General features: G+C 37.4%; 5 protein-coding genes and 1 long non-coding RNA gene across 13 annotated transcripts; 2 read left to right on the forward strand and 4 right to left on the reverse strand.

The window, feature by feature from the left end:
* Positions 1 to 247: 247 nt before the first annotated feature.
* LOC127261333 (transmembrane emp24 domain-containing protein p24delta9-like) lies at positions 248 to 1,298 on the reverse strand. Its single transcript, XM_051289642.1, has 4 exons — positions 1,029 to 1,298; positions 632 to 841; positions 468 to 544; positions 248 to 392 (listed from the first exon to the last, which is right to left on the reverse strand). The coding sequence occupies exons 1-4, from the start codon at positions 1,296 to 1,298 to the stop codon at positions 248 to 250; spliced, it is 702 nt and encodes a 233-aa protein (XP_051145599.1).
* Positions 1,299 to 1,744: 446 nt separating this feature from the next.
* On the forward strand, positions 1,745 to 4,774 carry LOC127261330 (rhamnogalacturonan I rhamnosyltransferase 1-like). 2 transcript variants are annotated; one of them, XM_051289640.1, is made up of 8 exons: positions 1,745 to 2,312; positions 2,391 to 2,508; positions 2,738 to 2,805; positions 2,890 to 2,978; positions 3,052 to 3,214; positions 3,365 to 3,654; positions 3,770 to 3,974; positions 4,059 to 4,774. In XM_051289640.1, the coding sequence occupies exons 1-8, from the start codon at positions 2,253 to 2,255 to the stop codon at positions 4,488 to 4,490; spliced, it is 1,425 nt and encodes a 474-aa protein (XP_051145597.1). In that variant the 5' UTR covers positions 1,745 to 2,252; the 3' UTR covers positions 4,491 to 4,774. The 2 variants fall into 2 exon arrangements, with proteins under 2 accessions (XP_051145597.1, XP_051145596.1); XM_051289639.1 differs by having other exon boundaries at positions 1,745 to 2,508.
* Positions 4,775 to 4,893: 119 nt separating this feature from the next.
* LOC127261334 (uncharacterized) lies at positions 4,894 to 6,142 on the reverse strand. Its single transcript, XM_051289643.1, has 2 exons — positions 5,387 to 6,142; positions 4,894 to 5,042 (listed from the first exon to the last, which is right to left on the reverse strand). The coding sequence occupies exon 1, from the start codon at positions 5,954 to 5,956 to the stop codon at positions 5,399 to 5,401; it is 558 nt and encodes a 185-aa protein (XP_051145600.1). The 5' UTR covers positions 5,957 to 6,142; the 3' UTR covers positions 4,894 to 5,042; positions 5,387 to 5,398.
* Positions 6,143 to 6,255: 113 nt separating this feature from the next.
* LOC127261335 (uncharacterized) lies at positions 6,256 to 8,121 on the reverse strand. Its single transcript, XM_051289644.1, has 3 exons — positions 7,808 to 8,121; positions 6,982 to 7,055; positions 6,256 to 6,600 (listed from the first exon to the last, which is right to left on the reverse strand). Exons 1-3 carry the CDS (start codon positions 8,051 to 8,053, stop codon positions 6,528 to 6,530), a joined length of 393 nt encoding a protein of 130 aa, XP_051145601.1. The 5' UTR covers positions 8,054 to 8,121; the 3' UTR covers positions 6,256 to 6,527.
* A 3,642-nt stretch (positions 8,122 to 11,763) lies between these two features.
* On the forward strand, positions 11,764 to 13,049 carry LOC127260661 (NAC domain-containing protein 2-like). Its single transcript, XM_051288500.1, has 3 exons — positions 11,764 to 11,929; positions 12,023 to 12,306; positions 12,405 to 13,049. Exons 1-3 carry the CDS (start codon positions 11,764 to 11,766, stop codon positions 12,768 to 12,770), a joined length of 816 nt encoding a protein of 271 aa, XP_051144457.1. The 3' UTR covers positions 12,771 to 13,049.
* On the reverse strand, positions 12,533 to 17,149 carry LOC127260662 (uncharacterized). Of its 7 annotated transcripts, none has more exons than XR_007840777.1 (5): positions 16,726 to 17,142; positions 16,065 to 16,136; positions 14,605 to 15,713; positions 14,362 to 14,449; positions 12,533 to 14,069 (listed from the first exon to the last, which is right to left on the reverse strand). It is a non-coding gene; the product is annotated as an uncharacterized LOC127260662 (long non-coding RNA). The 7 variants fall into 7 exon arrangements; XR_007840779.1 differs by lacking the exon at positions 16,726 to 17,142 and having other exon boundaries at positions 14,605 to 15,500; positions 15,620 to 15,713; positions 16,065 to 16,711; XR_007840778.1 differs by lacking the exon at positions 16,726 to 17,142 and having other exon boundaries at positions 14,605 to 15,533; positions 15,620 to 15,713; positions 16,065 to 16,710.
* Positions 17,150 to 17,270: the final 121 nt, after the last annotated feature.

Genomic DNA, 17,270 nt, shown 5'->3' on the forward strand with positions numbered 1-17,270 from the left:
ACCCTTTCTGTATGTTTTAAATTTTAATTACACAGCTTTCATCATCACTAATGCAGGCAGCAATTCTCTGGTAAAGGATATTGTGAAATGTATTAACCTGTGTGTCATTCCTATTTTTGAGTTACAGTGCAGATAAAATAAAGTTTTGGGGAGTTTTATTAGAATCCCTCTTTGTCTATTTGAATCAAAACTCTATTTTACAAGCATTGGCCAAACCATAGAAGTGATTCAGAAGAAGAAGTAAGAGTTAGATAAGCTTCTTCTTTTGAAAGAATGACTTCAAATACGAAAGCTGCATTGCTGCGACAGACAGGGAAACGACGAGGGACAGGAAGCTCAACCAGGCCATTTTGAAGTTTGTAGATCTATTCAATCTCTGCATCTCTTCTTCCCTGAAATATGCAACAATCAAAACTGTAAGTATCATTCACTGCAATCCAATTAAGTTTTGTCTTCCGAAAGAGTACCTGTTGTGTAGATAGAACATCTCGTCGTGAATGGATTGGACTGTATCGAGCATCTTCTTCAGTTCCAACTCCATCATCTGAAGAACAACAACAGAAACCAAATAAAATACAACTAAGGTTCTTGTATTGTATTCATTGTGACAACGAATGCTTCTGCTACTTACGTCGACAGAACCTTTCTTGGCGACGTTGGTCCAATCCTTAGCGGTGACGCCGGACTTCCAATCAAAGTCAACTGTAATGGTGACAGGAGGATTGTGATCAGCAGCAAAAAAGCAAGCAATGTAATCACCTGCCTCCACTGTCTGGTATGCAAAATGCCCATCACTCACATTGTCTGAATAATGGTAGCTTGTGCCATATTCTGAAGTCACCTATATATATATGTTCAAAAATGATAATAATCAAGAACCAAATCTGTGTATATATATCAAGAAACCCCCATTTGTCTTTATATTCTGAACCAACAAAAAACCATAAACAAATCCTACCCAGAATGGGACATTTACATATCATCATACTGATTTACAAATTATATTATTGCAGAAAAAGGGGCAGTACCCGAACAGTGACTCTGTGAGTGTCTGGTAACGGGTGGCCTTCATTAGGGTTGACAACGTGGTACCTTCCGACAGTCATTGCATTGTCCTTGATCTCATCCGCGATGCATCGGGTGTGCCCCGAATCCAAATCGAATCGGATGGATTCCACTAAGAACAACCCTGAAACCAAAACCAGAGAAAGAATCCATCTTTGGAATTCCAAACTCATCTCAGCGATCCAAAAAATCTTTAATGGAAGGAACGTTCGATCGATGGATCCAACCATCATTCAATGGAGACAGACAGACAGAAGAAGAGACTAGAGAGCGGGCGAATCATGAGGGATGTAGCCAATGAGGTAATTACACGTATTGTAAGTATGCTTCCTCTTGTATGTATGAATTGAATTAATTCTCACTCTTGCACAATAAAAACATTATCCCCTTTACATATATATAGATATATTTATCATTTTAAGATTCAAACTTCTATTTGGGGTTCGAGAGAAAGTGATGGAAACGTATATATATATATATATGTAATGATTGAAGAATGTAGGGACCTACCACTAATTCAATTGTGTTATATATATACATACATTTTTATTATTCTTCAGCAGGGCACTCGAGGAGTAATGATCTGCATTTGTTCCTCAACTGATCCAAAAATACAGAGAGGTGGACGTGGAGGGCGAAAAAGGAAGAATACTAATTTTGAAATAGAAAATTGTTTGCTTTTTAATTAATCTTTCTCCCTTTCTTTTTTGCCTGCTTTTTGCTGAAAATAGGAGAGAATTTTGTGCAGTTAATTCGACATTTGTAACCATTTTGCTGAACTAACTATTCATTTCGTGAAAATTACTCCTTCCCCATTTAATTTTGACACAAATTTCCTCGTGAAACTACGGAATTCGTCTCCATCTCTCCAGATTTTCCATTTTCTTCACTCTCCTCCTTGAGATCCCATTCTTCAATCTTCAATATTCAATCCTGTGCCTCGAATCAGTTTTTGTTTTTGCTTTTGCAATTCGAGCAAGCGTTAAAAGGTTTTATTCCACTTCTCCACGTTTTTGCAACTGGGCTTCCGATCAAATCCCACATTGTACTTTGAAGATTGAATCTTTGGGACACCACGGCGCACATTCGACATCCGGCGCATGAAAATGTTTGTGTTTGTGTGCGAATTCTATGTCATGCTAAGGATGGTTCGAAAATGAGATGTCGGCGGTGGAAATGCCGGCGAAATGGAGATTGGCGTTAGATCAGAGAGGAGTATGGAGAAAGTGCCGCCATTGTTGGGGCAGGTGATGCCGAGGACGCGGCTTCAAGTGTGGTTTATTAGGGTTTGTTCCACCATCCTAATATGGACGTGTTTGGTTCAGCTTGTGGCAGTGGGGCATCTATGGCATCCTCATTTGCTTTCCAGATTCATGGGTTTCACCAAAATGTCTGCTCGCGACCAACCCTCATTGCCTCCTCCTCCTCCTCCTGTTCCTGCCCGTGAGTTCTGTCTTTTAACTTTTCATTCCTTACAGATAATGCACTGTGGAATATGTGACTGGCAATAGCACTAATTGATTACCATCTTCATTATCAGTGGAGAGGAAGTGTTGATCATATTTCAAGTTGGATGCTGTAGTTAAGAGATACTTTTGTTATTGTGTTGTTGTTGTGTTGTGAATTCAATGTCAAGTTAGTTTGGAATGATTCTTGGTTGGTGTAATGCTAGGGAATTACTCGAGCAATGGTTTTCTAAGAGTATCTTGCAATGGCGGCTTGAATCAGATGCGTTCCGCGGTTAGAACTTAGAACTTAGTCTTTGTCTTGTGTTTTCTTTTGGCATATATACTTTGGAGGTGATTTAGCAATCTGTTGTTATAGATCTGTGACATGGTGGCTGTTGCTCGGCTTTTAAATCTTACGCTGGTTGTTCCTGAGCTTGACAAAACATCGTTCTGGGCTGATCCTAGGTACTTATTACCTCATGGAATAGTTGTTTCATACCTCATTTATGCACTTTGAAATGATGTGGTTTGTGGGCAGCAATTTTGAGGATATATTTGATGTGAGCCATTTCATCAATTCATTAAGAGATGAAGTTCGGATAATCAAGAGGCTGCCGAAGAAATTCAGTGCGCGTTATGAACATCAACCTCTTGAGATGCCGCCTGTTAGTTGGTCCAATGAGCAATACTACTTGCAACAGGTGAATGGGAAACTTTGTTTATTTACTAAAATTCTTAGACTTCTGAAGACAAGGCAATGCTTTGGGATGTTTTGATTCTTGTACTTATACCCTGTATTCGATTGAGAATTTTATGTGGACATTTTGATCAGTTTTGAACATACAATGCAGATCCTGCCTCTTTTTCGCAAGCACAAAGTGATACACTTCAACAGGACAGATTCCCGGCTGTCGAACAATGGGATCTCTTTGGAGCTTCAGAGGCTGAGATGCCGTGTAAATTTTCAGGGGCTAAAGTTCACGCCTAAAATAGAGGAGTTTGGAAACAAATTGATTCGTATTATACGGGGGAAGGGACCTTACGTGGCATTGCATTTACGATATGAGATGGATATGTTGGCTTTCTCAGGTTGCACTCATGGCTGCACTGATCAAGAAGCCGAAGAGCTCAAAAGAATGAGGTAATTACAAACTCTCGATAGAATGTTCATAAAGAATTGTCAATCCCTTTGTTCTGTTTTTAGTTTGAACACACTTCAATTTCTTTACTTGTGTATGGTTTGGTTGGATCGATAGGTATGCATTTCCATGGTGGAAGGAGAAAGAGATCATATCAGAAGAACGAAGATCACAGGGCCTATGCCCTCTCACTCCGGAAGAGACTTCTTTGATTCTACGGGCGTTGGGTTTCGACAAAAACACCCAAATCTACATTGCATCGGGCGAGATCTATGGCGGCGAAAGGAGGCTTACAGCCCTAAGAGCTGCCTTTCCAAGGATTGTGAGTAATGTCTAAATTTTGAATATGTGCAGATCTTGTGATTTGTTTGTTGTTTTGGGATTCACTGAGCTTCCATGGATTTAGGTGAAGAAGGAAATGCTGCTTGATCCTGAAGATCTGAGGCAGTTCCAAAACCGTTCGTCACAAATGGCAGCGCTGGATTTTATGGTATCTGTAGCCAGCGATGTTTTTGTTCCTACATACGACGGCAACATGGCGAGGGTGGCTGAAGGCCACCGGAGGTATCAAGGGCACAAGAAAACATTCCAATTGGATCGAAGGAAAATTGTGGAACTGCTGGACTCTTACCAGAATGGAACACTAGTGTGGGACGAGTTCTCAGCTGCTGTCCGGCTGGCCCATGAACAAAGAATGGGACAGCCAACGCGCCGAAAGGTCATCCCAGACAAGCCTAAAGAAGAAGACTATTTCTACGCTAATCCTGAAGAGTGCCTGTGCGACGACGCGGGTTGTGGCAACTCATCAGGCCCTAGCAACTCAACTCAAGTACAGTGAGGCAATCGGTCGGAAATCTCCTCAGGTTCAGGACCCCTGCAATGTGATCCTATTTCTATATAGGCTAAGTGACTGAAAGCAGCACAACACACCATTAATAAACCAGGCTTGAATGGAAAAAAAACAAGAAAGCTTGTAGGGAATCACAACAGAAGCAGGTGAAACAATGGATGAGAAGAGAAATGAGGGGTTGTGTTTTTAGGGCTTAAACTTCTGACGTGCATTCTGTTCATAGCTATCTATTTTCTTGTTCAAATGGCAGGCAGTTCCACAACTTCTTGATATGCTTTAACAATATAAAATTAATTGCAAGGTTGTTAAAATGAGCATCAAGTAAATAATGTTATATCCTTATTTGGCAAAAATCTCTTCCATAAGAGATTGATTAGCAAAAGCGATGCATTGACTTAAAACAGAGTGCCAAAAAAGAAGAGCAAATACAAACAGGGAACCCAAAAAGGCAGTGATACGAGGCTACACTAGAGATGCTAAGAAACTGAGTCATGACATTAACTCAGAAACCCTGCTCACTCTACTACTTCCAAATAACACCTGAGAAAGAAAAGCAAGGAATACAACCTTAGACCACCTGCATCGAACATCTCATGGCGAAAATGTTGTGCTGTTGAATCTCCAAATCAAAATACCAACACCCAATGCATCATCAATTTCTTCTTATTTCAAAGAATCTATGTAGTGCGCCAAAAGCAACTAAAACTGTGAGGTTCGTGATTTTCATTCAATGTTCAGTACACATTTATTCCAAGTAAATGAATTGATCAGTGAGAACCAGTAAAGTTTTCCGTTAAATTACCTCAAAAAAAAAAAAAAAATTCTTCTAATCCGAGGCCTCCAACTAATCAAAGGCTGGAGAGCCGTATAGAACAAAGACAAACCTCAAAAATCGATCAAGAGGATTCCTTCTTCTCGGAAACATCAGAAGCTTCACTTCCCTTTTCTTGATTATTCAACCTTTCTTTCTCTTCCTCCAATTGTTTCACAGCCTCCTCCTCAGCAGCCTTCTCAGCCTGCAAAAGCGGGGCGTAGTAATCAGAGTGGGCCTCCATACACTTCTTCAGAGCAGCAGTTGCCTGAAAACACTTCTCCACGATGTCCTCTTTGTTCTGCTCTCCTTCCTCCACGCACTTTTCCCATTCTATAAACGCGTCCTTACACCCACCCCCTTTCATAAACAAACAAAAACCACATTCGCCTTCCTCTTCCTCCTCCTCCTCTCCTTCGCCGCCTTCATCCCCGGCCGCTCCTCGGTTCGATCCTTCCGAATCCATCTCTTTAGCCGGATTTTCCAGCGTCCTCGATATCTCAGCATCTGCAGGTGGATCTCCGAACTTGGATTCCGGACTTTTCGGATGATCAATTGAACCCGTTGGATGCAAGGAATTTGAAGGATCCATGGTAGCGGTGGAGCTAGGGTTTTTGGAAGACGTGGACGATGTGTCCCCCATGGCTGACCTCAATACCTCTCTGCTCTTCTTAAACCCTACTCTCTCTCTCTCTCTCTCTGAACCTTTTCGCTATATATAAATTTAATTTATTTCACTTTTTGAATTTTCAGACGTGCCCTTATTCCTCTGGAATTTCAATCTTGCCACACAAGTATCAAATTTTTGACTTATTGGAGTATATTATATAGAAACAGACTTGCAACGTTTCCATATATATATTTATATATATCTAGAGAAAATTAGCAATAATTTAATTTTATTTAAATTTAAATAATGCTTTAGTACTAAATTGTACTCCGTAAAAATAAAATAATTATTTTTTATTAAAAAACAAGTCTTGAAGGCCCTACTTTAAAATCCACCTACAAATTAGGGATTATATTTAAAATCCTCATCATTGAAACATTAGCATTACAGTCCAATAAGAGGAGAGCATGGACCTTAAGAATTACAAGGCCCATTCCAAAAAAGGTATAGAAGCCCAATATGCAGCACTGGACATAGCTGTGGACAACAGATGCAGAAGCAGAAGGCAGCAAATCAGAAAATGAAAATCCAGTGCAGTTTCTAGCTACTCTTCACCAGGATTCTTCTTTATCCCGCTGCAGCAGAAGAAGTGTGGAAGCTTTACCCGACCACAAACCCTGCCAACAATCAACCACACAAATAATCCGATGATGAACAAAGAAGGATTAATGGCTGCCTAGGTTCAATCTCACGGCTAAGATAAAGAAACACATAAAAGGTGTGCTATCTAAAGAACATGGGAAATGCTCGATGTCGAATGTAATAGTGATTCTTCTGAATAGACATGTATACATATATATATGTGTGATGTGTATGTGTGTGTGTGTGAGGGATTTTTCTCAGAATAACGTCCGTGAAAAGAAATTGCGAAAATTCAGTATTCCCCCTTTAGAATAAAGTTGGAGGCTGTAAAGCCACATTCTCTCAGATAAATGATTCTCTTTTCCAAATAGTAAATTCAGAATAAGTTCTTGAAGAAGAAAACTTGAAAGTCTTACTTGCAACGGACAATAACTGGCACAGGTTTCAAAGCCTTTGGCCCGTTCCGAATACCTCTCTTATGGGGACTCACCTGCAATAGGAATTTTATAAAAACAGCATTATTCTACTAATCATTTCAATGATTCTCTAACTAATCATGATAAGCCAATGGAAAGAACAATGACATTGTTCAAACAAATGTCTCCCGATCAATTTTGATTGTTACAGAACACCAAACACACAAAAGAAGAATGTGAAATTTTGCAATAAACAAACAAATGCAAATAGATAGAGGATAACTTCAATCGTTGCCCCACTGGAAATTCAGAAATACATTCTTCAGAAACTCAGAAAAACAACCATTGAGAGGTTTTAATTTGGATTAAAAAGACTACCCTTTAGATCATCAAGAACAGATAGATTAACATTAAGGTCGATACAACATTCCCAATAGAGACCTCATAATCATATCATTAAACGATCTGACATAATTCATGCTGCCTTGAGATATGCACGTTCCCTTCAAATTAGATCTATATATGTTTCATTTCTTCCTCTCCATTTAACACGGTAAAATCATCTAAAGTAGCTTGGCCAGTCCAAACATCATTAAGTATGAAATTCAGTCAATAAAAAAACATGCTTACGATCGAAAAATGCAAACCAAATCCATAAAAAAATGTGAATGCTTCGTTAAACCCTAAACCCTAATCCTAACGAGTGAAAACACTCAAAGAAAGGCAGCAAGCAATAAACGAGGAGGAAAGCTAACAATCAAGAATAAATTAAAAATAGAATATCACCAGCAAACAAAGATTCAAAGAAAAATCATTCACCACGTACTTTCTTTTTGGGGACAGCCATGAGCTCCATGGACCCGCCGACGAACGGTAAATTCGGAAATTCCAAACCAATTCTGCAATCATTTCCGTCTTCCGGCAAAACCAACGGCGGCAGGGTGGTGGTATTGTTGATCGGAGCGTCGATAGCAGCTTGCAGCGGCGCTGGTTGAGCGGCTGTGTGCCCCCACCGCCGGACTCCTAACGCCCCCTCTCTAGCGCTCCTCAACATCGCCATTCTCCACGCCATACCAGAAGAAGAAATCGAGAATCGAGAACCAAAATCCTCAAATCAAGTTTAGGTTTTACCGCAACTACCCACCGTTTCCAGAACTCGGGCTTATTACATCCAAATCAATCAGCCCAAACAATTGGGCCTAATTCAACCCAGATCAAACCCTAAAATGTAATAATGGAACAACCATTAAAGTGCAAAAAACTTTTAACAATAGGGAAACAGGATGGCAACGAAGGAGACAAATTTACATATGCATTTTACCAAGACAGGTGGTTCGATTTGATTTTAAACTGATTATTTTAAACCTGCTTTACGTAAACGTATTGAATAATTCTTGTTCCAAAGAAGTAAGTATATATAATATGATAATAATAACAATACAACTTTGCCATATTCATATTGCATATATATAAGTGGAAACTTCTCTAATTAGTATTTTTAAGTTTATAATTTATTTCCTAACTCCCATGACATGAGAGCAATAATAGTACTAACAAATAAAGTACATGATGGACTTTACGAAACCCATTATACATGCGTATGACGTCACATTCATGTAGATAATGTAGTAATAATAAAATAATTATGACATAAGTTGGTAAAGCAGCGACAATTAATTAAACATATATACCTATATGTATACGTATTCCCATTAGAGAAACAAGCAAACAACTGTATTAAAATATAAATTTACACATATATTTATTTCAGTGTTATATATGGATATTTTAAAAATCAAAATTGAGGTATTCTCACAAACCCGACAAGATAAGTCACACTTAAACGAATCGTGTGTAGCAGGTGACCTTGAGGCCTTGAAAGTCACGGTCACGAGTCTACTCCCAACAAGATATACAGTTAAAAAAATATAGTAAAAGTTTTGAAATACCTTAAATTAGAAATAATAATATATAAATTGGGTTCGAATGACCTTCTCACCTAAAAAGTCGAACTATTAGAGAAACGCAGTCATTAATCATATATCCGCAAACAGAGTCCCCAACACGCCCCCTCAGTTGCAAGTGGGGTCTTGTGCAAGTTTCGCAGACCCCACTTGCAAGGCGTGTTGGGATCCTGTTTGCGGATAAACGGTTAATTACTGAATTTCCCCGAGAGTTCGAACTTTTAGGTAAGACGATCATTCAACATCCGACATGGTCTCAGCAGAGGTGGATCTACATAGGGCTAGGGGGGTCATTGACCCTAGTCCTCAAAATATATCTATTTTTTAGTGTAAAAAATAGTAAAATATATATATTTTTAGTAATTTGTCCCTCCTATTTTTTTATTTTATAATGTAAAAAATTATAAAAATTTTATCTGTTTGTTAATTTATATTTCTAGCCTTTTAAGTTTTATTTTTTTATAATAAAAAATATTGAATTTTATGTAGTTTTGTTGATTTTTTATTTTTTTTTTGTCCGGATGTGCTATGAATTAAAAAAAATATTGAATCGATAAAAAAAAAAATAGATATTTTTGCCCCCCAAACTTTTACTGCTGGTTTCGTCACTGGGTCTCAGTGCCTAGGCCATGAAATGTAGAGAATTGTATCGATAATATAATATTGAATATTGACTTTTTGCGAGAAAATAAAAAATATCTATAAAAAACCTCGTAGAAAAAAGAAATAATGAAAGAACAAACTTTGGAACATAATAGTATTAATTAAACAATAAAAACAGTCGAACCTCAGGATCGAGACTAGTCACAGGTCAAGATGAGTGCTTTCAGGTCATCTATCCTCAAATTATTTTTAGATGAACTTGATTGATTCTAAAATTTTTTTAATATAGCTTTCGAATAAAAAAAAATATATATTCATACACATCATTTACACAAATAATTTAGTCAATCCGCTTTAATCACTATTTAATCTTGAATAATTTCATCCATTTACGAAAATTGATTTAGCACTGATCCAAATCCGAAGTATTACAAATGGTCTGAGGTGTGGAGTAGATAGATGACCTCATAGATTCAAACTCGGAATCATATGTACAATACATGGTTCGACTGCGGACTCTATATTATAAAAATTAATAATAATAAAAACAATAACAAGTGCACGTGTTATCCACGGGACATGCACGGGACATCAATAAATGTGTCACGAAGGGCTTCCATAATGGAACCCAAAATTTCCAAATAAGTAATCAAATAAAGACAAAACCCACTAACCCATACGCATGTCAATTTAAATACAATTAAAAAGACACCCAAGGATTAAAGTCGAAAATAGGGTTAAATATTTAACCAATAGATTCAAAGGTATATTCTTAAAAAATTATCTTGACCCAATCCCTTTTATTTAATAAAATAAAATAATTATGTTCAATTTTATCAGGTAGAACACAATTCAACCACGCCAGGCCAGGTGTCGACCAGATAATGTTAATCCATACCACTTAGACGTGACATATAATTTAATCAAAGTCACTTTTATTTATCTACGATATATACATAAATATATTATTAAAAACACAATAATTTATAGTAATATAATATTTTTCGAAATATTCAAATCAAGAAGGTGATGTGCTCCAATAAGAACCCTAATTACATAGGAACCACAAGTAAAATTTATTTTAATCTTTTGAGGAAGTAGTTGGTGACACCTGTCGAATTTTAAGGTGGCTGGTAATTAATTAAATTTTGGCAGAGTATGTTTTTTGAATATTTATGCTACATATATTTGTGAAAAAAAAAAATAAATAAAAGGGTATGCTAGATCGATACGAAGTTGAATTATAGGATTAATTTTCAATGAAAGTATCTTCTTCTTTTTTGTTAAGCACAATTGAATTATAACAAGAGCATATATGATCTAATTATAAATATGGCAACTAGAATGTCATTTTTAAATTGAAAGCTTCTTTATTAATTTCTGTACTAGGAAATATATATATATAAAAGAAAAGCAATCTACAATCTACACGTTATTGACTGATTTTAATTCGAATAATAATGATAATATTATTTTTAGTAGGAAATGCTCTCAAAAGTTTTTTTGTTACAAAAAAGCAGCCATAATTATAATAAATGTGAATACAGTTTAGAATCAATGAATAATGAAAAATCAACCCCTAGTATATATACAATCGAATAATAAGACTTTTATATAATAAATCAAACTAGTCAAAAAATAGGAAAATAAATAAATGAAAACAAAGGTATATTATTATGCATGGCATGGTCAAATTGGTTATTGGAATGAATGTAAGAATCCGGTTTGTTAAAGCATCACAAAGGAACAGAAACAAAAGGCTTACCCCACAAAACTCTTACGATGATGCATCAGAGTACACATAAATTATTACAACTATACAATGCGTACATTTACATACCCAAATCTTATCCACTTCAAAATAAATAAAAATAAAATAAAGCAAAGAAGTGGATATGGCCATGCCCTATTTGTCCATTCCTACCAAGAATGAATGAATGAGTGCAAATATAATATAGAGAGAGAAAGAGAGTCAAAGAAAGAGCCAATCAGAAGTGATGCAATCCAAATCAAGACACGAATCCTTCACATATAAAATGGACAGCCATCTTCTTGCAAACATTTCAAACACTCTCATCCCTCTCCTCCATACATCTGTAACTTGTAATAATACTTCTACTTCTCCTCCTACTACTACACACACCTTCATTCTACTGATCTACAAATTACAAAGAATAACCATAGATTGATTCCCTCTCTCTACCACCATAAAAACATGATAGGAAGAAACACCTCTGATCTACCCCCAGGTTTCAGATTCCATCCAACAGACGAGGAGCTCATCGTTTACTATCTCCGGAACCAGGCCACGTCGCGCCCCTGCCCGTCTTCGATCATCCCTGAAGTCGATATCTACAAATACGACCCCTGGCAGCTCCCCGGTTCGTTATGGTTACTGTTGATAATCATCGATTTAGTTAAATATGGACAAACAAACATGAATAAAAACAATGTGCTGACTCTCATGTTTGCAGACAAGACAGAATTTGGCGAGAACGAATGGTATTTCTTCAGTCCTCGTGACCGAAAATATCCTAATGGGGTGCGCCCAAACCGGGCAGCTGTTTCCGGGTACTGGAAAGCCACCGGCACAGACAAAGCCATCTACAGCAGATCAAAGTATGTAGGTGTGAAAAAGGCCCTTGTTTTCTACATGGGAAGGCCCCCCAAGGGGGTCAAGACCGATTGGATCATGCACGAATATCGTTTAAGCGAATCGACCGGGCATCCCAACAAGCAAAATGCCTCCTCCATGAGGGTAACCTCAGTTGCATCAAAACTTGCCATTTATATAAATCTAAGCATCAATCAAGAACTGGAAATAACTTTGTGCTTTTTAATGTGGTATGATATCAGTTAGATGATTGGGTGCTGTGTAGAATCTACAAGAAAAAGAATGTGACGAAATCTACCGATCAAACAGTCGAACCTCCATTTGCTCAAATTGCAAAAACTGCTACCGATGCTAGCGAACACCAGGCCTACATGTTCCCAAAAACTTGTTCGCTGACGAATCTGTGGGAGTTGGACTACATGGCCACAATGTCCCAAATTATGCAAGGAAACGCCTGCAATATGTCGTTCAACAATCAAGAAACAACAAACAACAACACATCATCAACCGGGAAGTATAATCATCCAGGGCAAGAGCAGATACCGTACACAGATGACACAAAGTTTCAAGTGAGCCAGGCAATATTCATGAACCCCATGTATGAATGAATGAATTGCTGGAAGAAAAGAGCAAGTTGGGGATGAAGAACAAAGGCAGCAAGTGTACAAAAGATTGGCAAAAGCTGTCATTGTCGACTCGGAAAAATCTTGCAATCCTTATCAGAAATGCTTGTAGGAAAGTCCATGTTCTGATTTAAATATTAGGCTGCAGAATTTTCTGATCTAAAAGTGTGTGATTAGGTCACAGATGAACCTTAATCTACTTGTAGAATATCTCTGCTATTTGTTTTTGAAATGATATAAAAGATTCCTATCGTTCCAACTAAATATTCTTTGACTGGCAATACATAAGTACCTAATCAAGTCCTAAAATATATGTTAGAACCAAAGATTCATCGAAAAAAATATTCAATAGCTTGCAAGTAGCAGCATGACACAAAATATAATAATTGAACTAGAGATGTGGTTGACTGAAAGGATAAGAACTTTATCATAGCATGCTTTGTCCTGTAAGTGACATCGACACTATCTACAAAATTCCCTTTTAGGATCAGGCTGAATTCGGATTGACATATGTCGTAACAGCTTAGGTTGAATCTAGGCTTATGTCGATCAATTAAGGAAATATTTTTCTATCATTCTTTATTTAAAGATAAATTGGAACATCAGCCAGCATTTTCATATGTATATGTATTCACAAAGGGCTTCCATAATTGTGTTATTATTATATGATTCGTTTATAACTTCGATGGCACCTTCATGTCAATAAAATACATCTTCTCAGGCGGTAACAAGAATATGAATCTGCAGTTCTAACAATCTTTTCACTTATGAACACTTACAATCTATCTTGAGTGTGTTGTAGTAGAAACCAGAAAGGTCCCATTTTTACTCCCTCAGAATCATCTAATTAAAAATCGAAAAGAATAGATCTTTAAACATTAGTCAGTTGCAATTCTTAACTTACTACTTTCAATGGCTTTCATCAACAATTCAGATAATCTGGCCATCGAATATGTATATCAAATAGTTTGATTGGTTTAGCCAAATAGTGATCAAGTTCTGTAAAACATTGCAATCCCAACTAATGCATTGCAGAGTTACAGATGTACAATAGTTTCAATCCATCTATTGGTTTTCATTGCTTCTTCCCTTTCTCTGTGTCCTTTGAAATATCACAATTTATGTCATTTTCTTCCGAAAGTAGATAGTGCCATTGCAGCTCTACTTTGACCAAATTGGCAACAATTATTGATCAGACTTTTGTGGGATGTTAACAAGGCTTAGTTGGAGATATGGTTTTGAATAGCTGTACTTTCTTTTTGTTGAAATGTACCTCAACCCTATCTGTAGTGATTCATTACACACATTGTCATAACAAGGAACTACAGCTCAAGAAGGCAGAAGAATTAAGAGAGGTGAAGTGCAACCAGAAGCTTCTTCTTCCTTCATTTGTCCTTTTTTTTTTTTCCTTTTATCAAAGAATCTACCTTATCAATTTGTCTACAAAAATAATTTGATCAAGCATTACTGATCAAATATTCAAAACGACACTGAACTTCAACCACAGAGCAAATTACAAATGATAGAATCGCAAAATCGCAAACAAATGGATTATGAATTGATAAGAAACTATCACCTGCAAATCGTAGAAAATGACTAGTGTGTGGGCACAGCTACCATAAGTGGGTCAGTGAAATCTTCCAAAATTCATCTCATCAAATGCACTGCAGCCAAGGTTATTATACATTTACATTGTCAGATCATAGTGCAGAAACCCAAATTGATTCGTAACTCTAGAACAGAAGGGGAGATGAAGGTGGGATGCTTAAAAAGAATCCTAAGCAAGAAACCATCAATCGATAGAACAGGAATTTCTTACAATTCTTCAAATGAGCTCCTATTTAACTGTAAGACCGAAGCAGGACTCTGCAAATCCGCAATTGCGTGCTGCCAATATAAGAGAGATAATACCAAGATACACAAATTCTTGATCCTCAACCTAATGGACTGTCAAAGCTACCATGAGAACCCTAACTGCATATAGCGATTAACTCGACTGAAAAATCACGAGGTAAATACATTTATATTTCAACTGAGCAGTCAGTCCCAAACAAGAAACTTTAAGAACACAAAGACGTACTCAAATTCCAAAACAGATTCAGAGCCCTGATTTTGCCTGTTTGATGCAAAAGCTTTTTTCGCAAATGACACCCGGAACTACGAATTAGTCAAGATTTTAGCCTCCTCGGCAGTGAGAAAATTTAGGGATTTGATTCTGCTACGGCGCCGTTTAATGAGCAAGCTCAAAATCCCGCTTTTATTCAGGCCCATTTATTTATGCTCTGTCGAATTTCTTTCAACAAAAATGAAGAGGATAATTGAATAATATTACATGTCACCAAAACCAGAGGTCCATGTTGATGTCGGAGCAGAAACATCACCACCACATATCATCCCACAATTCTTTGCCCCAATCCCAATTTTGTTTTCAACAAGCTCCACCAGCCATGGCCGCCATTCCAAACTCCACAGCCACCGCATTCCACAGCCGCATCGCCGCTGCAAACCAGCACCACCATCTCCTGCCAAGGATCCAAGCAACAACATCGTCAAATGATCAAGAAAATCCAATCCCAAGAAGAAAATTCCTGACCACATTCCTGAGCACTTCAGTGGCTTTATCAAGCCTGCATCAAGCCACTCCCCCAGCACTAGCTCAGAATTGGGGCACACGATCCTTTATATTGGAAAAGTTCTTCCAGCCTGGGCTGTCGCCTGAGGATGCAGTGGCAAGAATTCGACAGACAGCTGAAGGACTTCATTCCCTCAGGAATATGCTGGAGACCATGTCATGGAGGTATATCATATTCTACATACGAGTAAAGCAATCCTACCTTTCTCAGGACATGAAAACTGCCTTGGAGATGGTGCCGGAAAGCCGCAGAAAGTCCTATGTCCGGACTGCAAATGAGCTAGTGGACAACATGGCTGAGGTACGTACATATACCTAGACCTTGTCAGATCCAATACATACATGCTTGTGTGTGTGTTTGAATTCTATTAAACTTATTATTGAATCCTTGGAACAGTTTGATCACTACATTCGGACTCCCAAGGTTTACGAATCTTACGTGTTTTACGAGAAGACGTTGGAATCAATAGACAAACTCGTGGAGCTGTTGGCTTGAATGATTAAACCAAGATTTTAGACATATACTTATACGTATATATATATATATATACAAGTGGCTGCTGTAGCTTGTTGCTTGCCAGTGTATCGAAATTCTTTCATCAGGAAATTATTTTGCAAGCTCAAATACAAGGGATTATGAAACTTACATTGTGTTTGTGCAGACAGCATTGGCCTCGACTTCCTAGTATAATTTCCAATATTGGTTGGATCTTGATCTCCTGTCAACATAACCACCATTGATGTGTGTCACCGAAGATCTTACATATAAACACGAGAGAGAAATGTAGCCAAGAAGAACTTGCCGATTATACACCCCATTAAAAAAACTAAAGGAATTGTAGAATCAAAAAACAGAATTTTGAAAAATCATAGAAGCCATGCGTTCACAGTGTTAAGAGCATGGGTTTAGGAAAATGTCAGTTCGCCGGCAAGTCATCCTTGGCTGCATCTCTCCTGCATCGTATTCACATAAAAGATCATTGATGATAATTGATCCTTCTCAACAATGGCTACAAACAGCCAATTGAGCCAAAAACCAAATTTTGAAGAAAGAAGGGCTTCTTTCTCTCCCCTGCAGCAAGGGATAGATTTCACTTTCTGTTACTCAAAAGTCTGATATGACATATATATACATGTATATGAAATCTTAAGAATGGTTGAATTAATGGAGAGACACATGATCCCAATTAAGCAAAAGGTTGTCTGACCAAACTTGAAATTACATCAAATATGAGAGCGCATGTGTGAACATTGAACACTAAAATATTTCTTGAAAAAATAACTCGGGGATTTTTATTATATCATTACCCAAGGCTTGATAATTGATATATTTCCATTTCAGAAGCCCAACGTGGACAGTGCCCATCACTGTGAGAGAGAGATGATTCTGTGATTCAGCATTTGAATGCGGTTGACAACAGCCAGATTTTAGGTATTATTTGATATCCCTTTTCGTATATATAACAGCATCAACATCAGCATCACCATGTACACTGCTGTTGCCATTCAAAAATCCCAACAACTGGCATTGACGTCAAGATCTGCTGTGGGGAGAAATCTCTTATAACCACTTCTTCAAGAAAACGTTATAAAGTACTAATAGATCAAAAAAAAATTAGTGAAATATTATGGCTATTATTACACATTCAACTCACTTAAATAAAATATAGTGCAAAAAGAAAGGGGTAAAGTAGACTGAAAGGAAGAAGAGAGACGAGAAATTCATTTTTTATTAATATGGTACAAAGGTGAGAGATGATGTCAACTTTTCAAGAGATTCCGTTTATAGATAAGGGATGGGGGAAAGTGATGACTTCTAGGCACTTTGCTACGCATTCCCAATCGATTATGCC

Source organism: Andrographis paniculata, unplaced genomic scaffold (genome assembly GCF_009805555.1).
Source record: "Andrographis paniculata isolate CXL003 unplaced genomic scaffold, ASM980555v1 Contig62END, whole genome shotgun sequence".
Classification (NCBI taxonomy): domain Eukaryota; kingdom Viridiplantae; phylum Streptophyta; class Magnoliopsida; order Lamiales; family Acanthaceae; genus Andrographis; species Andrographis paniculata.